Consider the following 22,500-nt stretch of genomic DNA (forward strand, 5'->3'; position numbering starts at 1 on the left):
AAGTTTTCCTACCCGGACTTTACTTTGGGATTCACTTAAACATATCTTAATTAATCTAATTAGCTTTCTCGATATTCCAAGTTCTGTAAGAATGTTGTATAATGTTTCTCTCCTAACCGAGCCGTACGCCTTTCTAAAATCAATAAATAGTTGATGTACCGGGATATTGTATTCCCACTTTTTTTTCGAATATTTGGCGAATGGTAAATATTTGGTCGATAGTTGATCGATTTCGTCTAAATCCGCACTGATAATCTACAATAATTTAATCTGCGTATAGGTCAATCTTGCTAATAGAATATTTGAAAGGATTTTATAGGATGTTGACAGAAGAGAAATGCCTCGATAATTATTAGTCAATTTTGTCGTCTTTCTTGTGAACTGGAATAATGATTGGTTATTTTCACTTTTGTGGCAATTCTCCCTTGTTTCAGATACAGAATGAGTTTGTGTATCTTGTTCCACAATTTTTCGCCTCCAGCTAAAATTAACTCAGCCAGAATTTCATCTACACCCGGAGATTTGTGTTTCTTTAATTTCTTTATAGCGGTTTCTACTTCTATTCGGTTGGGTTCTGGAATATGCGGTTCTGCGGTGTGTATCTCCTTTTCTCAACGCACATTAGTTTTTGGCTGTGTGTTCAGCAATTCGTCAAAGAAATCTTTCCATCTATTTAAGATGCTATCCGTATCAGTGAGAACTGTTCCGTCAGCTTTCTTTAATATATAAGCACGAGGTTGATAGCCTTTATTAAATTCGCTGTTCCTCTTATACATGTCCCGAATATTTTTTATTTTTACTATTTACTAAAAAGTGTCATCTTCAGCCTCATATTAGTACAGCCTGAAAAATTTGATATTGCATTTTTTTTTTTGGTTCATTTGTGAGCATTAACGGAATCTACGTAGTACTAACTGCTAACATAATTTCTAATGCTTGGAAATTGATACAGAGTTCTTTGATCTTAATTCGCCAATTTGCGAGGATAAACTGACCAAAACGTTCTTCAGACTTCGTGATGTAACGATTGTCATCGGCAATCCTAAATGTAATTTATCTTTCACGTCGCTGTTTCCCTTGCTGAAAAGTATCACTCACCACTTCACCATGCTAACATTTGTTGTTTATTTTTCGTAACTTTTCAGCAATCGTTGGTATCAATGAAAGTAATGTTTTCCGCATTGTTTAATTACACACTTTGCTTCATAGGCACACCTTTATCAGACATGATTTTGTCAAGTAGCCCTGCTGGCATTCATGCATAGCAAACCTATTTCATAGATATTTGTGAAAAGACACAAACGCTACTATTTTCACTTGTAACATCACATACTTCAATTAAAACATACGAGGCATGCTCGGAACAACTCTCGAAATACTTAATTTGTACAGTCCGTAACAAAAAACCTGCGACATGAGCATGTAAGTTTATTGTGAAACTACATCTAACAGCGCAGGGAATCAACATAACGTCTAAGTGGCACGAATCACGCCAGGAGAAATCTCGGCGTCCTCCCGTGCGCACTTATTTTGGAGCAAAAGATTTCGTCGTTTCACAATAAACTTACATGCTCATGTTGCAGGTTTTTTATTGCGGACTGTACCTCATGAGGGTATAAAGAAAACAACTTAAAGCTAATGTTTCTAGCAAGCCTAAAAGAAATATCTTAGAAAACAGAGTTCTGTTGTAAACAGGCCATTCTAGTTTCAGAAAAGGGGGAAAAATTGTAAAAATGCAGGTGGAAGTTACTTTTAAAAAATACACTATTAGAGAATACCTTGACATATCTCATCGTAGATGCTTTGTGTAACAATTCGCTGAATTGTCTTCAAAGCCAAATTGATTCGTGTAAGCATATCCTCGCGAGCAGACAATACTTTGGTCTTTTTTTCCTGGAGTCCTCTTAAGGGCAGCTTTTTCTCTTTCTCTTTTTCTTTGAGCTGTATTTCTCTCTCCCTCATATATGCATCGTATATGATCCACTGCAAAGCGTACGAAGAATAAGTAGCTCGTGGAGGGGGCTCAGTCTGTGTACCAATTGTCTGGAACAAAAAAATTGAAATCAAGCTAATTGTGACTGAAACATGCGACAGAAAACACTTAAAGAAACCGTAGTCGAGAATTTCTTAACAAAATGAACGAAGAAAAACTTACAATTTTATATACTTTTCTAATTTATTACGCATGTTATCTTTAAAGGCAATTTATTTAAAATTCAGCATTGTAATATTCAGAGTTTGAGATGATAAATACCATATACAAACATACATATACATAAATTCCGCCCAATACGGATATGGATGTTTTTTCATTTAGAATACTGCTTCTAATAGAATTAACGTTCTATTCGGTAGGAATAAGACATACTGAAAGAAAATGAAAAACTCAGCGACGGAAATAGGAAACAATTAGCGGAAAAACACATGTTTTTAGATTTATCTATCTATCTATCTATCTATATATATATATAATAAGAATGCGGCGAGTGTATATATATATATATATATATATATATATATATATATATATATATATATATATATACCAGCCGCATTCTTAACAGCTATGAAACACAATGACAGAACTACCACTACACATCATGTTCGTAGATATCAGTTTCATCTGAGCTCTAAGACTAAATCTAGTATATATATATATATAAGTATTTTCGTATCAAGTACCAGGATATCTAATCACTGAGGGTTTCCAAAATATCTGGCACAAGACTACAGCCAACTAGTGGCTGCTTTTGAAAGAAGTCACATCGTAAATATTTAAATTTTATTGCCACAAGCTAAGAAAAAAAAAAAAAAAACGATTCCAAGAGATAGAGCAGTCAACTGTTCTTTAACCAAAGAGATTTTATTTCTCAACCTGGCCAATTTAATCTAATCCATTTATACGGCACTTTTATATTAAGAGATCGGAACCATGTTCTGGTCACACTTCTTGTTTACATAGAATGCTACAACAAATCAATATTTCTCTTACTTGTGTTCATCATTAAAATATATCAAACATTTTCTAATATAGTAGTAAGATGTTGATAATGGTTACAAGTAGGCACTTGAAGTAGAAATTTCGCGAATAAGAGTCGTCAACAAGACTGAGTAAACTCTTCTTAGAAATTTAGAAATAAAATAAAATTATTTTTAGAAAGGAAAGTTTTGTTGTGAACAGTTCATAGTTTCAGGAGAGAAAAAAATTGTAAAAACGAGATAAAAGTTAATTTTAAAAAGTATACAACTAAAGAATGCCTTGACATATCCCATCGTATTATTATTATTATTGACAGGAAAATATTTAAAATCCAAAAACACAAGAGAAAGAGTTTCTATAAAGCTTCTCAGCTCGACTCTCGGTTACTTAAGCTGCTAATATACCAGATAGTCGGGAGGCAGAATCTGGAAAAGTCTTCAAAATAAGAAGTTGGATCAACCCGAGAGAGTAAAAGCAACCGGTGGTCCTAAATCATCAAGTCCACTACCCTGATCATTTCTATTCCGCCGAACGCCTGATGCGAGCGGAAGCTCCCCCTCGTACACCCCCTGCCCCCTCTACTGAAGCTAAAAAATGAGCGTTTCAAATAAAAGGCCATATTTCCGAAACTAATCAAGATATTAATGAATTTCTTTTTCCAGTTTTATCTTGAAGGTGTGCTTTACGATTTTGTCTATTCATGCTTTGGATAGACCCAACGGGTTTTTGGAAAATTTAACTTAAACATTAAAAACTAACATATTTTGTCCTTAATATTTTATTTTTGTTCTCAATCTCTCCATTGAGTTAAGATATGGAGAAAACATCCCTAATTAAATTTGTAGAGCATTAAACTATATTTCCAACAGTTCCAATATTGTTAGGTTTACTTCCAAAAATAGCCGTACAGCGAGGTAAGTTTGAAGGAAAGTGTACTTCGATTCGAATGCTGATGCTCCGAATTGTACCACTGAATTTCAGCTTAGGTCAGTCAATAAAGGTTATGTTTCCGAGATAAAAGCTGTTTTTTTTTTTTCAATATTTGAAGAACAGTTCTCACCCTTCTTCCTTGAGCTCTCCTACACTGTCATGATCATTTCTAGATCTCCGGTCACTTGATACGACCCTGCGTTAAGGATCACAAAATTTTGAGATAAGTAGAGATGTCTTTTGTAGTGTTAAAATCCATTTACAGTTGATATTCAGGTTGATTTACATTTTTTAACTCTATTTTTATGCAGTATTTCCACCGGTCGTTGAAAATAATTCCTGATTTCTTTAACAAAAACATTTAGCTTACCATAATTAAAAAACAGAAAATAGGGCAAACACCATTTACAGGTGGTATATAGGGTGATTGATAACATCGTTGTAAACCTGAAGGGTATTTCTAAAATCAAGAATAGTCTGTATTTTCCCAATGGTCACTTTAAAAAATGTTTTTGAAGAAACCTCAATAACTTAATGTGTATGAAATTTATGAGAATATTACATCGAACTTCATTAAATACTTACTAATTACTGGAAACAAGCAAAACTATAATAATATTATACATTATCATATCAAATCTGTGCAAAATTACATATTTCTTTAGTCTTTTGAATCCTCATCAGATGAATCATTATCTGGTACATAAGTGTTTATAAGTAAGTTATAGCACTTGTTACCATTTCAGCTACATGTGTTCATGCACTCCACTGAAGTCTGCACACATTTGCAATTGTTTGTGTTCCACGTTTGTCCGGAAGGTGTCCGCCGCTGTGAGCGGGGGAGCTAACGTACTAGGGATCCGGTGGCAGGGGCTAGAACCCTTTGTCACCGTACGTCGGCCGCTCCAGCACAGAAAGGAGGAAAGCCCCCCGCTCGTCGACGAGGGCGGGCAATAATACAGGGACCCCCCTGCTTCGGCATTGCATGAAGCGCCTGAATATCCTTGTAGCATACCGGGTTGCACGAGAACCTTTACCACGAAAACGGCCTGGGTGTGCACGTTAAACATGCGCACCCAGAAGAGACTAATAGGCGAGTTGACACTGAACGTGTCAAAGCTAGATGGACACCTGAGGAGGAACGGTTGATGGCTTGGCAGGACGTACATCTCATCCGGCCTGGATGCCGGTTTCTTAATCAGGACTTGGCTGAAGTCATCCCAGGGCGTTCGTTCGATTCCATCAAGAGCCATCGCAAGTCACAGGCCTACCAACGGCTTGTCCGCGAGATTCTCACGACGACCCCTGAAGCAGCCCGTCCTCAGGTGAGCGAGGAGCCTCCCCAGATACAGATGCCTGATTTCACAGGTTTACCCGCTGTTTTGGAGAAACCTATCGAGGGTTCCCAGCTGGGCCCTGACGCCGCACTTAAGCCATCTCCAGTCCCTTCAGGGGATGAAGTTCCTGGCGATGATGGTACCTAAATCTGGTTCTCCTTTCCCTCCCCTTTCTCTCCACCACCTAAACTCCGTTTGGTGGGGGATTCTCTTGGTTGGAGGGAAGCTGTTAAGGGGAAGTTGAGAGGGCTATTTGGGCAGTATATCCAGGCGCTGCAGCCCGATGTAGAGAAGTATCACAAGCGTCGACTCGATGCCATCATAGAGTCAGCCCTGCCTAGACTTTCCTCATATCTTAAAACCATATTTTCGTCGCCCAGGTCTCCGTCGAACTTTGGCTGCGGTGACAGCTCACCCGACCAAGTCCTGTCCAAAAGGAGGTAACGCAGGCAGGAGTACGCCCGGGTCCAGAAGCTCTTTAAGGAGCGATGACACCTGGCCGCCAAGGAGGTGTTAGACGGCCCCGAAGACCTCTCAAGGCGCCCATCTCTGGACGCCATAAGGGGTTTTGGCGTAGTCTCTTCGGCAAGGAGTCGGTCCCTTATCCTGAGGAGCCGGTTCCTTCCGAAAGCCCCCTTCTGAGCAACTTGTGGGTTCCCGTAACTGGCGAAGAAGTTACTGGAGCTCGGCTTACTCGTGGTACTGGCCTTGGACCTGACGGTTTGACAGTGAGTAAGCTTTTAGAAACTCCAGTCCGACTCCGCCTGAAGCTGTACAATCTATTCCTCTTGGTTGGCACTTTGCCCGATTACCTACATTGTCACAGACGGTCTTCCTTCCGAAGACAGAGCGACCTTTGGCGCCGTCCGATTACAGACCAATTTCCACCGGGTCTGTTATTACCAGGCAGTTTCATAAGATACTAGCTGCCCCACTAGTCAAGGCCTCAGTATTAGATAGTCGGCAATGGGCGTTTTTGCCTGTAGATGGTATTCTGGAGAGCGTCTCAGTCCTGGACGCAGTGATTTCTACTGCGAACCAGCGTTTACGGCAATGTCATCTTGCTACACTGGACGTCTCCAAGGCCTTTGACTCTGTTCGAAGTATGCCATCCATGCCGCTATCGAACGCATTAGCGCTCCGCTTCCTTTTGTGGATTACATCAATGCGTTATACATCAACTCTGAAATCATCTTGGAGCTTGGGGAGGCCTCTGAACCTGCACTGGTCAATCGAGGTGTTCGGCAAAGTGACCCCCTCTCTCCACTGCTATTTAATCTGGTGATCGACAGTGTGCTGCGTGCTTTGTCTCCCGAGGTCGGTTTTGATCTCGGGGCATCCACAAGGGTGAATTCCCTAGCCTTTGCGGATGACTTGGTGCTTATTTCATCTACTGCACCAGGCATGCAGCTACTGCTTGACACCGCACTGGAGGTGCTACGGAAGAATGGCATTGAGGTCAATCTTAAAAAGAGCTCCGTACTCTCGATGGTGCCAGACGGAAAGGGGAAGAAGATGAAGATCAAGACGGAGCCACAGTTTAATGTGGGATCCGACCCCCTTTTCCAGACCACGGAGTTATCTCACACTGGCGCTTTTAGGAGTACAATTTACATGTAGAGGACGCCAGACAACCAAGGCTTCTTTGGCGCTTTATCTTGAACGCCTTCGGGAAGCGCCACTGAAACCACAGCAGCGGATCCTGTTGTTGGTTCAATTCCTATTGCCTAGGGTCTACCAGGCACTGGTGTTGGGCCGGACAATAACAGGCCGCCTAGAAGCACTTGACCGACAAGTGTGTGCTGCGGTGCGCAAATGGCTTCGTTTGCCTCATGATGTCTCCAAGGCCTTCTTCCATGCTCCGATAAGAGAGGGTGGACTTGGCATTCCCTCTTTGAGGAATATCATCAATTAACGCGTTTCAGCAAGCTCCAAAACTGACGTCTCGAAATTTTCCGTGCCGCCTTCCTCTCTCCATCCATCCAGAGGGAGGTTGACTGGCCACGTGGCCGAGTTGAGGCTATCGGCCAGGGCGTGAGGGATACTCGTGCAGTTCGGAAACAGATGGCTCTTAAGCTACATGGGTCTACCGACGGTTATGAGCTCCGGTAGTGTTTCCGGGCTCCTGCGTCATCTGCTCCCCTCACTTTGAGTGGAGCATTAAGCCTTAGCGGTATAGACTATGTGAACTTTAGTCACACGAGGGTCAACTGTTTACCGAGTAGGATTCGAACTTCGCGTGGGTGCAGGAGATATGGGATGCCCACTGACTGCCGGGACAACTGTGGAGTCAGTGAGACAGCAGCTCATATCATCCAGAATTGTGGTAGGACTCACGGAATTCGAATCAAGCGCCACGACGTTATTTGTGGTGTTCTGTGCGAAGATCTTAGGGAGCAGGGATGGACGGTGGTTAGGGAGCTCCGGATTCAGACCTCAGAGGGATTAAGAAAGCCTGACATTGTCGTTTACACTCCGTATCAAGCGACACTCATTGATGTGCAGGTTGCCTCCGGAGCCACTGGCCTGGATGCAGCTCATCATCTTAAACGTCTCAAATACTCCAGGAACCCTTAAGTCCGGGAGTACGTAAGATACCTTTGAGACCACTGGCCCCGGGTGACAACTTGCACTTTCTCGTGGAAGGGTATATGGTCGGCTCACACCTCAAGCGAGCTGGCCATTCTCGTGCGACCCGAGACTCTTAAGCGTGTTACCATCTCCGCGCTTTCCGGACCCGTCAAGATATTCAGGTGTTTCATGAACATGACGCTACCCTCAGGTGGCCGATTCAACGTGTCGGAGTGGGATAAGGGGGCCCTTTCTTCGACCTTCCGCGCCACATCGGTTCCAGCTTTGTGTGGTAACCATAGACCCATGGGACATCTTCTATACGTCCCATGACGGTATAGGCGTGTAAAAAAAATTGTTAAGAATAGATTAAGGTCTTCGCTAAACCAAGATTTAATGTTTAAGCTGCTTTTTATAAATATAAAACAAGACTTGTTTGTAAATTTAGATAAAAACTTGATTATAGATGAAGCAACAATAACGAGTGAGGAACTTAGGAAAAAGTTATTAGTTTAATGAAGTATTTAGGCGTTAGGCCTACAGATTTCATCTAGCCAGAAGGAGACTTCTTTTCTATGTTAGTAAATATTGTATTTATATTATGAAAATATTCTTTTTCATCAACAGAATACAGTATGAGATATTCAAACATAATAATTTTACAGGTTGATAGTTTTGAAATTTTCCTTTTCTGAGTGAATCTAAGTAGAATACGTACACAATTTGTATATATTTCTTTGATTTTATAAGATTTTTCAGGTAGATTTTTATGCGTCTATGCAAAATCACTATTACTATTTTAAAGTTTGAAGTAACCTACGTACTGTAAGTTTCATGTAATAAAGTATGAAATGTATAAAGTGTTCCTAGAAGTATTTATTGGTTACTCACCTTATATCATTAATCAAGCTAATGCAAATTTGTTTTAAAGAATATTATGGTAAAATTTATGTAATCAGAAAATGTAAGCCTACTGTAGCGGTTTGCTATTAAAATAAAACCCCTCCAAAACAATGTAGTATATAACTTTACATAAATTTGGGTCAATAATAATAGAATTCAGTTATATACGCAAGTGGGTATTTTTGAAAGCCTCCACCCTCCTAATCTCCTGCAGCCAAAGGTCTCCAGCGATACCAGACCGTTTCTGGTTGATAACTTCAGAATTTTAAGGAATATAATGAGGAGTTTGATGTAGCAATGGCGTAAGCAATTTTACGTTCTTTTTGCATAAAACGCATTTGTGGCTTTAGCCATGCTTGTTGAGCCTCCTGGTAACATTTCAATTCAATATCGGAATAAAATGCTGCATATTACATTGTTTTATGTAAGAAAAAAATATTACTTAAATTTTCAACATCGATTTTCTCCAACTGCATGTTTCAGACTTAAGCCCTTATTGCATCAAACTCCTCAATTGAATGTTTAAGAGAAGAATCAGCAATTGGAACGGGGAAGAGGATGTTAGGCTCGAAATATTTTTAGATGAAACACCGGAGGAGATTAGGGTAGTAAAAGGCAGACAAATTAGTGCTGATGTTAAAAAAAAAGGGAGGAGTTGTGGATAAAAGTGATTGAAATAATGTTAAAATCCATTTTAGTAGTTAGAAGAAAAAGAATTGGTTTTAGGTAGATTGTTATATGTTAATGAAGAAACGGTGTAGTGAAGTTACAAGACACTTTTGATTGATTTTTGATATATCTGTTTATTACTTTATAACGATAAAGTTATCTTTTCCAAGTTTAATTTAAGATTAACACGCACGATAATAATAATAATAAAAAAATTAATTTCTCTACAATGCAGTACGATTTTTTGAGGTAGCGACGCTGAAAAATTAAAAACAATACTTCTAGTACTTCATTATCGAATTTAATACTAGTGAAAACCTGAACTTACCCTTGTACCAGGCAAAGGTGATAAAGCAGCTCTCTGAGAGAAATTGAATTGGTTGACCAATTTCTTTGGTTTTTTGGAGCCTCCTCCTCCTGCAGCGCCCTTAGCTTTTCCACCCTTTTGCTCTTCTTCTTCCTCCTCGTCTTTCGTCTCTTCCGCCGGTGGCTGCTCTCCTTCTGCGGGAGGAGCCTCTGCTTCACCCTCAGCTTCGCCTTCTGGTTCCTCCGCAGCTTCACCTTCATCTTCTCCTTCACCTTCAGGCTCACCTCCTTCGCCTGCCTCCGCTTCTGTAGTTTCAGGTTCTTCTTCTACCAATACTACAACAAACAATCATAGAGCTATACGATAAAAGTCTGTGCTGAAACATTTAAAACAACGTTTAGAGAATTAAAAGTTAAAATTGTACGTACTAAAGCATCTAAATCGTGATGGCAAATCGACGTTATGTTTCAATGACCTATTATCACTTTCATACGTGTATTTTACGTAATTACACTCCTTGCAGAACTATGTATTTTGATCAGTTCCTCCATTGAAGAGAGACAATTTTAGTATTGCTTGAAACATCACTATAAAAATTTCTTTGTTGAAAACCACTTTTTCCTTATGTAACATTTCTCAAAAAAAAAAAAAAAAAACATGTCAACAACCCCCATAGTGTTAATAAATATTGATATTATTTAAAACATGATATACTTTTCCTCCAATATTTTTCAAACTTTGATTTTTTCCTTTAGTATTTTTGGATTCCTGTTCTAAGTAAAGTCGCGGCCACCGATAAACGACCCTTACCCATACTCTTCATAAGAAATAGCCCCTTCCGCAAACATGACCACAAGTGACCACAAAAGCGTTTTCTGCACGTGCTGAGGGACAAGGTTGTTACATTTTTTCTTGGAAATGTCTGGACACCATATGTTCTTTCTTCTAGAGAAAGCCATTGATAAAACCTAGTAGAAACGTATTGACTCGTGAATTGTGTAATAAAAAGTGATCTAAGAAAAATGTTAATTGATCGAGTGCCAATAACATAATTCAAATAGGGCGAAAATACCAAAACTGAACGCAAATTATTTATGAGTTTTTAAAAAGATATGTACACTATTATATTTAAAAAAAAAATAAAAAAAGATTATATGTAAAGTGACTTACTCATCAATACCTTACTCAAACTATTATATATAGGAACATGGATTTGTACAGAATATTTCTTTGTCAAAAAGCTAGGGCTAATAAAAGATTTTTAAAAATATATGTCCTATAGGAGAGTGAAAGAAAGGAGAGTTTTTTTTTTTTTTTTTTTTAACTAAGAATAGAATATATCATAAATCCTCGAAGTTAAGAGGATGGAACTAGGGGATAAATTCTTCATTAAAATTAACCGAAAACACATTTCAACGATTTCGAAAACTTCGCTCCTATAGGAGAATAGAGGGAGTTTGTATTAATATTCAAATTTTCGATTATTTGTTCAGAAAATACCGAATGTGAAGATTCGCTTAAGAAGGCGTAAAATTCAGCACATACCTTTTCATTAAAAATTAGAGACCGCGACCTTCGGATTTTTTTTTTTAATTCTGTTCCTGAGAGGGGAAATGGGGTCAATTTCTATAATATTCTAATTTTAGTTTTAGTTTTTTTAATTCTAGTTTTAGTTATTCTAATTCATATCAAACCAGACCCTAGCTAGGAGTAACTAGGGGTTGAGCCCCCTTCGACCACCTTTAGCCCCCTGAAACTTTCATGCTTTGTTTCCTCTGCTTTGTTCCACTTCCAAGTACACGATTCTTCTTTTTGTTACTTGGACTTCTCTGGCCAGAAGGACCAGGTTGCTTATCATCTGGTACCTTTGAAAGAAATTAGACATTTCTAATCAGCGAGAAAATACGTAGACATCACCAGCATACTACAACCTCTTCGAACAAAATGCCGAGGGAAAGTAGGGAGCTCAAACTTACGAACTGACAACTGTCGAAAAATATTGGTGGTCATAAACAATAAATTGAAGCGTTCTATAAGGAACGAAATTTATTGATAAAGCTGATTTTCACTTCTTTCTCTTCGTTTCTTTAATTTTCAAAACAATGCAAAAAAAGTTTTAGCTTTTAGCCCTTTTATGTGTGTTGCTATTCAATCGTGGATGAAGACGTAAGTCGTACTGTCTTTGTTTTCTTTCTTTATATATAAACTTCAAAAAATTCATGCTTAAATTTACAAATATATGATTAATTTTATTATGGTTTGCAAAAATCGGAAAACTATGAAGGGAAAAAAGGAAAATCACTCTACCACCTGCTCTAAGTTGTAAACTATAGCGCCAAAGGTTAGGCTCTTGCAGAAATTGAGAATAAATATCTACCTTTTAAGTGCTTAAATTTTTCCCCTATCCATACTTTGTTTTTCTTTTTTAAAAAAAAGTCATCCTGAAGGAAATAGAATCCATTTAAAAAAAATAGATTTTTCGTTAACTCATTTTCCCTACAGATCTTTTATGAGCAATAAAGATCGAAAACTTCCGAATACTATCATAGGTCTAGGTTGAACTAGAACTAAAAAATAAGTTTTTACTTCTGCTGTTCCTATATGACAATCTGGAATGGAAACCTTGAAAAGGGAGAGAAACCAGTTCATTCAGTTTAGAAATCTGGCTTCATTGAGTCCTTCGCGACCTCCAGTGTAGTTTGCGGTTGCTAAGCCACAGGGGTAGAGGAAAGTCTTTCCTCTTCCAGGAAAAATAGTCGTGGTCCCGAGATTAGATGCATTAGTAGTTAAATTCTTGTAAGTAACCAACTTGACTAACACCAACACTTGACTTTCTGGTATTTGGTAAGGGAGAATACGTTAAATTGAGCTTCATATTCGCACTAGCACGTTCAGAGGAGTAGCATTACTATATCGTATCTTCATGGTGTTGTAAATCGTATCCTTCGAGTTCATGTGGACTTTTATCTTCAACAGCATAACGCTCTCCCTATAACCCATCATCCTCTACCCGGAACACGCCTTCTACCCTGGCCTACTACGTCTTCCGACCTAAGCACTTGACCATCAACAGGGCTCACTACCATGTTGGAAACAAAATCATCTACCATCGGTTTCTTCTTGTGTACAACTTTGAGCTAAGTCCGTGAATTCCTACTCAGTGTTCTTAAATGCATTTCAATCAGTCTCTGATCTTCATGTATTTTGATGTTTAGTAATAAAATCTTAACTCTCTGTAGGAAGTCTTAAGATGATGATTCTCTTCATTTGATTTCATTCCGAATATTTCTTCTCTCCTTTTTCTCCTGTATTCTTAATAAACTTGACAGGTGAGATATTGTTTACTTTTCCGCTCTTCATCTCGCTATATGTGTTTGAACTTGTCCCTCAGCATCACAATTCCTTCGCCATTCTCGTTTACTTCATTTTCCGGTTGCAATGCCTAAAACACAAAGTTTTTTTATGCCGGCATACTGCTTCTCAATGTATTCTCTCCATCTTCCTCAAACTGCAATTCGCTCATTTCCATTTTTAAATCTTTAGTTTATATACTGTGTTCAAACTACTGTTTGAAAGCTATAAGCATCACTTTTTTGCTGTCAAATACTTGTTAATACAAGTTTAATTTTGCTGAAATTATACTGACAAGTGTTCCTAAATAACTTTTAACTATGTCAAGACTGAGTCAAATCATTTTCTCGCATCCAGAAATAGTGGATTCACTCAAACCCATAGAAATCGTTTGGCAAAATTTTTGTCAATGTCCGTCATCCCGAAATATTTATTTTTAAAGACGCCTATGATGTCAAAGTTATGTTGAAAAATTACTTTCTTACGCCAAAAATTGGAAGACTTTCTCCGTTTCGTGGAAAATGTTACTCAAAATTTACACCTCTCAAACTGAGTTTCTAAAAATCAACCTTGAAAATTGTCTTCTTGTATGAGATATTTATAGTGTGTACTTCAAAATATATAGTATACAACTTCATGGCCTACATGCTGAACGTTTCGATTAAATTAGTAAAAATAATGTAAAACTTTCAATAAACTTATGTACGCTTCGGAGTAGAATTACTCCAAGCTCTGTCTTAGAAAATTGAAAATTTCTAGATCAGAATATCCCTCTTTTCTGCCCTATAGATCTCGAATTACAGAAACTGCTATCTTCATAGCCTAGGGTCTGAGAAAAAAACATTTTTAGTACATGCCAATTACCTACATCCAACTATTTTGGAGACCTGATGAACAGCGAAAAGCAGTACAAGCCTGCTTTCCTTTCTTAGGTTCACTTTTTGTACAACTCCATCCTATCTTTAACCTAGGTTCAATGAGCAAATTTGTACAAAATTTTAAGTTCTACACCAAAGAGTTCCAAACATCTGATAGAAGTTAAAGGAAAGATTTATGGTTCCTGTCTTTCCTGTAAGTGTGCCATTTTGTAATACAGTACATCACTCTCGGCTTAAAGTTCAAGGAGAACGTTTGTACTCATTTCCAAGTTCTTGTGCTCAAGGGTTCCGAAGGTCTGGTAAAAGTCGAAAGAAATATTCAAGGCCCCCTTTTGATCTGTAAACCATTTTTACTTCTTCAGTATAGGGAAATCTTTATATTCAAAATTTCTAGGCTCTCTCATTTTTAAAAAAAGGAAGAAAAAAGAAAAAGAAACGTCTTATTTACAGCTTAGAGTGTAAGGAGAATATATGTACAAAATCGAAAGGTTCTATACCTAATAGTTTTGGAGATATGGCGAACAACAAGAAATCATTCAAGCCTCCTAATCCTCCTTACGGGGTCATATTTTGCAAAATAATATCTTATCTACAAACTAGAATGTAAGGAGTGCATGTATGCAAAAACTTTCAAGATACTACATCTAATAGTTTCGGAAATGTGGCAAAAGACGAACAAAAATCTCCTTTAGAGGCCGTATTTCGTACAATATTGTCTTGTCTATAGCTCAGTGTGCAAGGAGACTACCCATATAAAATTTCAAGATTCTTCGAGCAAACAGTTTCGGAGGTCTAGATAACGACAAAAACAAAGTCAAGTCCCCTTATCTTCCTTAGGAGTCGCATTTCGAAAGATCTCAACTTATCTACAACTTAAAATGCAAGGAGAATATTTGTACGAAATTTCAAGGATTAATAGTTTCAAAGATCTGGCGGGCGAAAGTAAAAAAGCCTCCTCTTCCCAAATTTCAAAAAGTCCCATCTTATCTACAGCCTAGAGAGCAAGGAGAATATTTGTACAAAATTTCAAGGTTGTATCTCTAATAGTTTCAGAGGTCTGGAGAAAGGGTAAAAAAATCAAAACTCATTATTTCCCTTTAGCGTCCGTATTTCGAAAAAAAAAAGGTCTTATGTACAGTCTAAAGCGCAAGGAAAATATTTATACAAAACTTCAAGATTTTACACATACCTGTATATATACCTGTTTGTGGAGAAACAACACTCATAACTGTATGCTGGTTGGTAATAGAACAAAGAAATGAAGAAAAAAAACATTCAACTAGTGTGCAAATTTCCTATGCAAGTGAGGCACCTCAAACTATGGTTTCAATTTAAACATTTCAAAATGACTGATTTTATTATGGTGGTCGTTATCATCATACGTTCTTTCTAATTTGTAATATCTCATTTAGTCCTACCCTTACTAGAAATCTACATGCTAGTTACGATACATTGTACATTATTTAACTTGCATTCGAGTGTTTACACACCGTTATACACCCTGTATTGTTGGGCTATCGCTGAAATGATTACTTATAAAATATAATCAAAATCGTGATATCCAGTTTTAAGAAAATGTCTGTTTTTAATTCTTACTCTCTAGTAATTTATTATTATTTTTGATTTCAGGTGAAGAGTTCAAGATATTGTCTTCGAAAATCTCATTCAACTTATATATATAAAATTTGATTTCGACATGCTGAATTATACGGCCCCTAGGCCTGTATAAGTAACAACAGACGATCAGATGTACACATTTTTTTTTTTTTTTTTTTTGCTTTTAAATTGGACATATAGGAACCATTAAACATAAATTGGTTGAAATTTCGAATTAGATTTCATTTTTACGATTATAGCACCATTTCTATCGTCTCTTAGCACCATTTCCACATTAAGTATTCCTTGTCATATTGTAGAACTGTTAGTCAATTATTTATTTACAAAAGATAAGCGATATCGCTTGGAGTGTGTTTGTTTCTTGAGACTTTTGTCCGAAAAGAAAATAGTCCGCACCAACATACTACTATTAACGTTTGTTCAAGAGAAATGTTATATGCTATATTGTAAAGATATATTAATTAACGAAAATAAAATCGTTTGGACCACTTTAAAGAAGATTGTAATTTTAGATTTTACCTTATAATAAACTGCCTTGAGTTTTGGATATAGAGAGAAGATTTAAAATAAAGAAAATAAAAGAAAGAAAGCAAATAGTCCTATATATATATTAAAAAAAATGTCTCGATATATTCAAAATGTAGCCTCTAAGTCAGTGTACATACACATGGACGGACATCCAATGTTTTTTTTTTTGGGGGGGGATTGTGTGCTACGAAAAGTTCGTTGAAATATCTAGTCCGATTTTGGGATGCATAGTGGCTCATTGGTAAAGTGCTCACTTCTGGTACGAAGAGTCCCTAGTCCGATTCACGACATAACTTTGAGGGGAACTACATCGTTTCCGTGAATTTTCTCGGTGTTCTTGTCAAATTTAATTGACAATGGTCAATTAGAAAACAACGGTATATCGGTACTACTAAACAGTTATTTGCTTTCGATTGGCTTTTAATGTGTTTATCTAAAATTTAAAAATGCTACGTGCAATAGTTGTTCAAATATTCAGGATTAAAGTATGTATGATTTTACATACGAAGACAGAGAAGGTTAGAGATCCATTTAATTAATCTTAAAAAAAAAAAGAAGAAAGAAAAAACTGATATACTTCATACTGCAATAATAAGCTGAGATCTCAGAAGATATAGTTTTCTTGCGATAAAATATAAAAACGTTTGACTGCAACTTTATATTGCTGTATATAGTACAACTTTCAATTTACCTTCACCAGCTAGCTGCATTTTCGCTTCCTCTGATTCCTTATATAATACTCTGCTCTCTTGAGAGTAAAGAGTAACCAGATGAGTGGTCGTAGGTAACTTTTGGTAGGCTCCAGTTCTAAAGTTGTATTGTACTAAAGTTTTGTCAAGCCGTGGATTTGTAGTTGTTAGGACGCGAACCATTTCCTCTTTCAATTCCTATGAAAGAAAATGAAGACTTTCTATAGCATTATCGTCCACTGAGCTCCTCAAATTACAGAATAATAAAACCTATAATATTTCCAAACAAAGGTAATAAATAATTAAGAAGAAAATTGATATTGTCGAGTTACAAATAGAGCTCATGTGGAGTTATAGTACTTGTATATATATATATATATATATATATATATATATATATATATATATATATATATATATATATATATATATATATATATATATATATCGGGTGTTCTAAAAATGGCGCCCACGGACCACAGAGCATTATTCTACAAGTCAAAATAAAGCTATATATATATTTGTATACCTTTCGAGTCCTCGTCTGGAGACACAAATTGCACTATGTGGCAACGTCGCAAATAAAGAACCATAGATTTGATCTACCACTCTATCAAATAGTTATATTGATTCTTTCCAAATGGCAGATAAAGTCGATATTAATTGACACTAGCATAATATATTAATGTAGTAATCGATTCAACTGCTTGTTGTATTCGTAGAGTAATGCTAATGGCTCCAAGTTAATCTGCGACGGTTGACACATTGTGAAATTTTGATTCCACATAGCGGCTGAAGCAGGCCCCGGAGGGCATACCATCATATAAACATTTTCGCTTTATTTTGGCCTGTAGAATAGTGCTCTGTGGTCTGTGGGTGTCATTTTTAGAATACCCGATATATATGAGTGTTCCTCCAAAGCCGTTTTCTTTTTTCTCTATCTCTTAGCACGTTACAATTACCACGTATTATTTAAAAACCATTAGTTCCATTCCAGACACTCTGTACTATCTGTTCCAAGTCTTTCTATGTTACATATGGTTATATATCAAAGAGCACGTACCTAATGGAGATAACAAAACTGGGAAAATAAGGATATAAATACTTAGCATATTCATGGACATCTATATGAGCGGGGCAGCGGTGGCTCAGTGGTAAAGCGTTCACCTCTGGTGCTTGGGGTCCCGGGTTCGATCCCAGCCCCCGCCAAGTGAACTTTGTGGTGGACAAACACCGTGTGCGTGGGTTTTCTCTGGGTTCTCCCATTTCCTCCCACTTTCTTCATTCCACCATTTCATTCATTTCTCATAATCACCGTCTCCTTTAGCCTAACCGGCATAACCATGGGACGTAAAACTCAAAGATTTCATTTCATTTCATCTATATGAGCTTTGTCAGATTAGATTTTCAATAAAAAAGTTTGATAATTTAAAGTTTTTTTTTTCACCCGAAGCATCCCAAAAAAATTATATTTTCGAAAACAGTTTCGAAGGTAAACTCACTTCTTCTTCGGTGCGAGTCTTCAAGATTATGTTGCTAAACGCACTACATGGAGACTACTGCTTTCATTAGGCTGTTTCAGAAGTTTATTTGTAAGAAAATAATACTTAAATGTTGTTTATGTGTTCTTCTTACTTTTCCCAAAGAAAGTTATTCAGTGTCGACATAAAATTAAAGTAACCACTAAAGAGTAATAAGGCACTCAATGATGCATTAACACAATTAATCGTATTAGGCTTCTAACTGGTAACTTCTAACAAATAACTTGTAGGTCTTTTTGTTACAAATAGATGGTTACAATAATTTTGTAGAGAAATTAGTATAGTAAACTATTATCAACAAATTTTTCTCTCTTCATTCATAGACATAAACAATTTTCTCGTTCTTATTTTAGAACAAATTTCCAATGATAAACAAATGAAAAATAGCTGGAAAAGTACTCGAAGAATCAGTTCTCGAATTATAGGATACTAATGATCGCAAACGCCGAAATGTAGAAATCTTGATGTAACAGAATAAAAATAAAAAATAAAAAAGTAAAATATAAAAATGTTCAGTTTAATTATTGATGTGTTTGTTTGTTTGCATTTTATTCTATCTCATCTCTTGTCCAAGTTTCCTGTTTCCAAATTAAAGACTGGATTGTGTGGTATTGTATTTATTTTGATCCTTTTATCATATGCATCTTTCTGAATTTCTTTTCATGTTGCTTTCATGTTATTGGAAGCTTTCTAAATATAAGCATCATTTCCTAACATTTTTGTCTGTTTTATGACCCTATGTAAAGCTGCTCTGTACCTCTTACAGTATTGTTTAAACACGGGAGTGCGACAATGTTGAGATAATTTATGTAAATAATGGATCTTTTTTCGAGTGAAACTGTTATTCCGGAAGTTTTTAATTTTGATCTGACATCTCGCGACTTATTTATCTTAAACTTTAGTTTAGGAAATGCAATATTACTACATAAGTGCATAACCTAAAGCGAATTTTTTGTTCTTATTAAAAAAAATGAAGACATTTCTATCAATTAGAGATGAGCTTCTGTGTAAAATCTCTATGTCTGTAATTCTATGATTATTTATTTATTTACTCTTACTTTACATGACGAAGTGAAAACTAACCGTGCCTCTCCCACTTAATCATGTTAATGTATAGAATAAATTTTACAATTTCAAGTATAAAGATAATAATTGAAATACGCCACTACAACTACACAAAAACAAAATTATATATAATGAAATACGCATAGAATAGCAGTAATTAGCATATATCACACTCACAAGCACACACAACATACAAGAAAAGTATAAATATTCATATAATATAATCAGATTAGATTCTTGCAGATGTTTAGATAAACCTGAAGTAAACGGCTCCTTTCCTTTTGTGTTCCTGCTTTGTTCTTTGATTCTCGTAGACATATTCCTTTTGGCCATTTTTATATAAAACTGATTGCAAGAACGTGTGTCACTGTAAAAAATCTGAAGATGAAATTGGATCTTTACAGTAGTTTTTTGTATCCGGGAAATAACTTCACAAAATTGTTACCAGATTTAGCCACATGTCTGTGTTTGGTAAGCTCTTCCTTCTGTGAAAACATTCTGTATGCTTTCAGAAAGATTTTTTTTTTCGACGTTGCTATTGTTCAAACTGAACGTGCAGATTGTTTTGTTCAAAATAGTCGCAAGCATATAATTCCCTAAAAATGAACATTTGAAATTTGTTATTGAATGTGTAAAATGCAGATCTAAGAAATTTATATCGCTTTTCGACATGGAAAAGTTTCTATCTAAGATGATTAATTATAATTTCAGCTTTGTCAGGGCTAATCTACTCCGTAACAGGTCAATATTCTACTCGATTAATCTTGGTTGATTGTTTCAGAAATTGCAGAACATTTAAAGATTGCAAAGCCCTCACTTCCCATTACTTTTGGTGTACCAAAAACTCATAGAGAAGAAATTCTCTATCCACTCAGGATGGTATTTTCCAATATAGAAGATCGTAAATGGTTAACAGAAGTCACCACCAACAATACCGTAAAGTCTAAACATGCTATTAAGAACAATTCTAATATTGTTCCTGGCATAATTTCTTTGCAAATAACACAAAATTGACCCCTATAAATGTTATAGACATGTGTGTTTCTCTATTCCCACAAACTTAGCTATATACTGCATTAAGCAATGAATGAAAGCAACCAAAGTTTTGGGTTTAATAATTTAAAATGAAAAATCAAGTGAAATCTTTAAGTTTTACGTCCCACGATTATACCGGTTACGCTAAGGAGACGGTGATGATGATAAGAAATGAATGCAATGGTGGAATGAAGAAAGTGGGAGGAAACGGGAGAACTCCTAGAAAAACCACGCACACGGTGTTTGTCCACCACAAAACTCACTTGGCGCGAGCTGGGATCGAAACAAGGACCTCATGCACACCAGAGGTGACCGTTCTACCACTGAACCACCGCAGCCCCTTAATAATTTATTAAAGTTACAAAAAACACTACAGATATGTGTAACCCCAATTATTTTTTCTATGAAAACGAGATTTAAAAGCAAACTGAAGGTCTGACAGTGGAAAGTTTACTGTTTCCGCTCCTAGGGATCACAATGAATTAAATACCTTCAGTAGGATAGATCCAAGTTTATTACACTTATAGGTTTCTATATGATTGCTTACTGATTTATAAAAGTGACAAGGATTTATTAAATATCATCTCTGGACTTAACAGAATACATCGAAACTTAAAATTCACCTCAGAAAATGAATTTACCGGACAACGACAAAAAATTCTCAGCTCTACAAAATTCAATAATACATTTCAAACTGCTGTTTCCAGTGAACCAGCACGTTATTTTGTACACAAACAACCTGCACATTCGTTTTCAACAAAAGCAACGTTTCGGAAAAGTTATTTTAAAAACATACAAGATGTTTTCACAGAAGAAAGAGCTTACAAAACATATTGACATGCTACTTGAGATAATAAGAAAATAATTACTAGTAAATGGAAGGAACAGACTTGCAAATTCTGCAAAGAGATTCCGAAACGTATCAGTCAATCATTCAAAAACGAAAAATGAGTCTCTCTTCTTCCGTCGCCAGGTATTTCACAGAAGGTTCTGAAAGAAAAGAAAAGAAAAAAAAGCTGAAAAACTGGGGGTTAAATCTGAGACCAGATTTGGAAACACTTCTAAGGAATCATTTCCTGGGTACAAAAGGTACTATAAAGCTCCACTTTCGTCTTCAGAAGTTTACAGGAACACACGTCGTTGTAATCAATTTTATATAAGAATGACCAAAAAGAATATTTCTACGAGAATTAAAGAACATACCAGAAACACAAAAAGGAAAGGAGCATTTATTTTAGGTTGATCCAGAGGCTAAAGGCATACAGATTTACGCAGAGGCTGAATTTCAATTAATAAAAATGTGTTAAAGCTAATTTCATAAGAATTTGAATTTGAAAAAAAAAAAAAAAAAAAGATGGAATAGCATAATTACAAGTCCAAAGAAACACTAACATCAATAATTAAATATAGGATCTTCATTTTTACATTTTTGTCAATTCTGCTGCACCATGATTTTTACATTTCGACGTTTACAATTATTAGCATTCTGTGAATTCGAGAAGCGATTCTTCCAATTCGATTCTTTTCTAGTCGTTTTTAATTTGTTTATCGTTTGAAAATTTTGTTCTGGAGTAAGAACGAGAAAATTGTCTATCTTGAGGATCTATGAGCTAATTTTAGAATAATAGTTTACTGTTTTGTAATTTTTGAATAAATAATAGTACACATCTACTTCTAATAAGGAAGACTACAAGTTATTTAATAGCAGTTATCCAGTTACAAGCCTAGTGATATTATGCTAATGTACCTTGAAATTGTCATTGAATTCTTGTTACTTTTTAATGCTCACTAGAATTTTATATCGACACTGCATAACTTTTGTAGCAGATGTCGAAAAGTGGTAAGAACATATAAACAATATTTAACGATTGTTTCCTTCCAAATGAACTCCAGAATCTACTGGATGAAAGCTTCATTATTCACACCACGAAAGAAGTGAGCTTGACTTCGAAACTATTTGGGGAGATACCTTTTTATTGAATGCTCCAGGTAGGGTAAAACTGATTGTTACAACTAGTAAATATGCACCTCACCATTTCTTTGATTATTTTTAAATAAATATATATATATATTCATGGGAATTAAATTATTTAACCATT

The 22,500-nt window shown here is 36.2% G+C and overlaps 1 protein-coding gene across 1 annotated transcript in view; it reads right to left on the minus strand.

Annotated features, from left to right (window-relative positions):
• Nucleotides 1–22,500, minus strand: part of LOC145675369 (dynein intermediate chain 2, ciliary) — a 105,910-nt gene that overhangs the window by 38,069 nt on the left and 45,341 nt on the right. Inside the window, exons 3-5 of the mRNA XM_081745772.1 lie at nucleotides 16,763–16,958; nucleotides 9,719–10,032; nucleotides 1,779–2,043 (exon numbers count right to left, since the gene is read on the minus strand). Of these exons, the coding sequence (XP_081601898.1) occupies nucleotides 1,779–2,043; nucleotides 9,719–10,032; nucleotides 16,763–16,958 (775 nt within the window). The remainder of the gene's footprint in view (nucleotides 1–1,778; nucleotides 2,044–9,718; nucleotides 10,033–16,762; nucleotides 16,959–22,500) is intronic.

This window comes from Thermobia domestica, chromosome 2 (genome assembly GCF_964235325.1).
Source record: "Thermobia domestica chromosome 2, izTheDome1.hap1.1, whole genome shotgun sequence".
NCBI classification, from domain to species: domain Eukaryota; kingdom Metazoa; phylum Arthropoda; class Insecta; order Zygentoma; family Lepismatidae; genus Thermobia; species Thermobia domestica.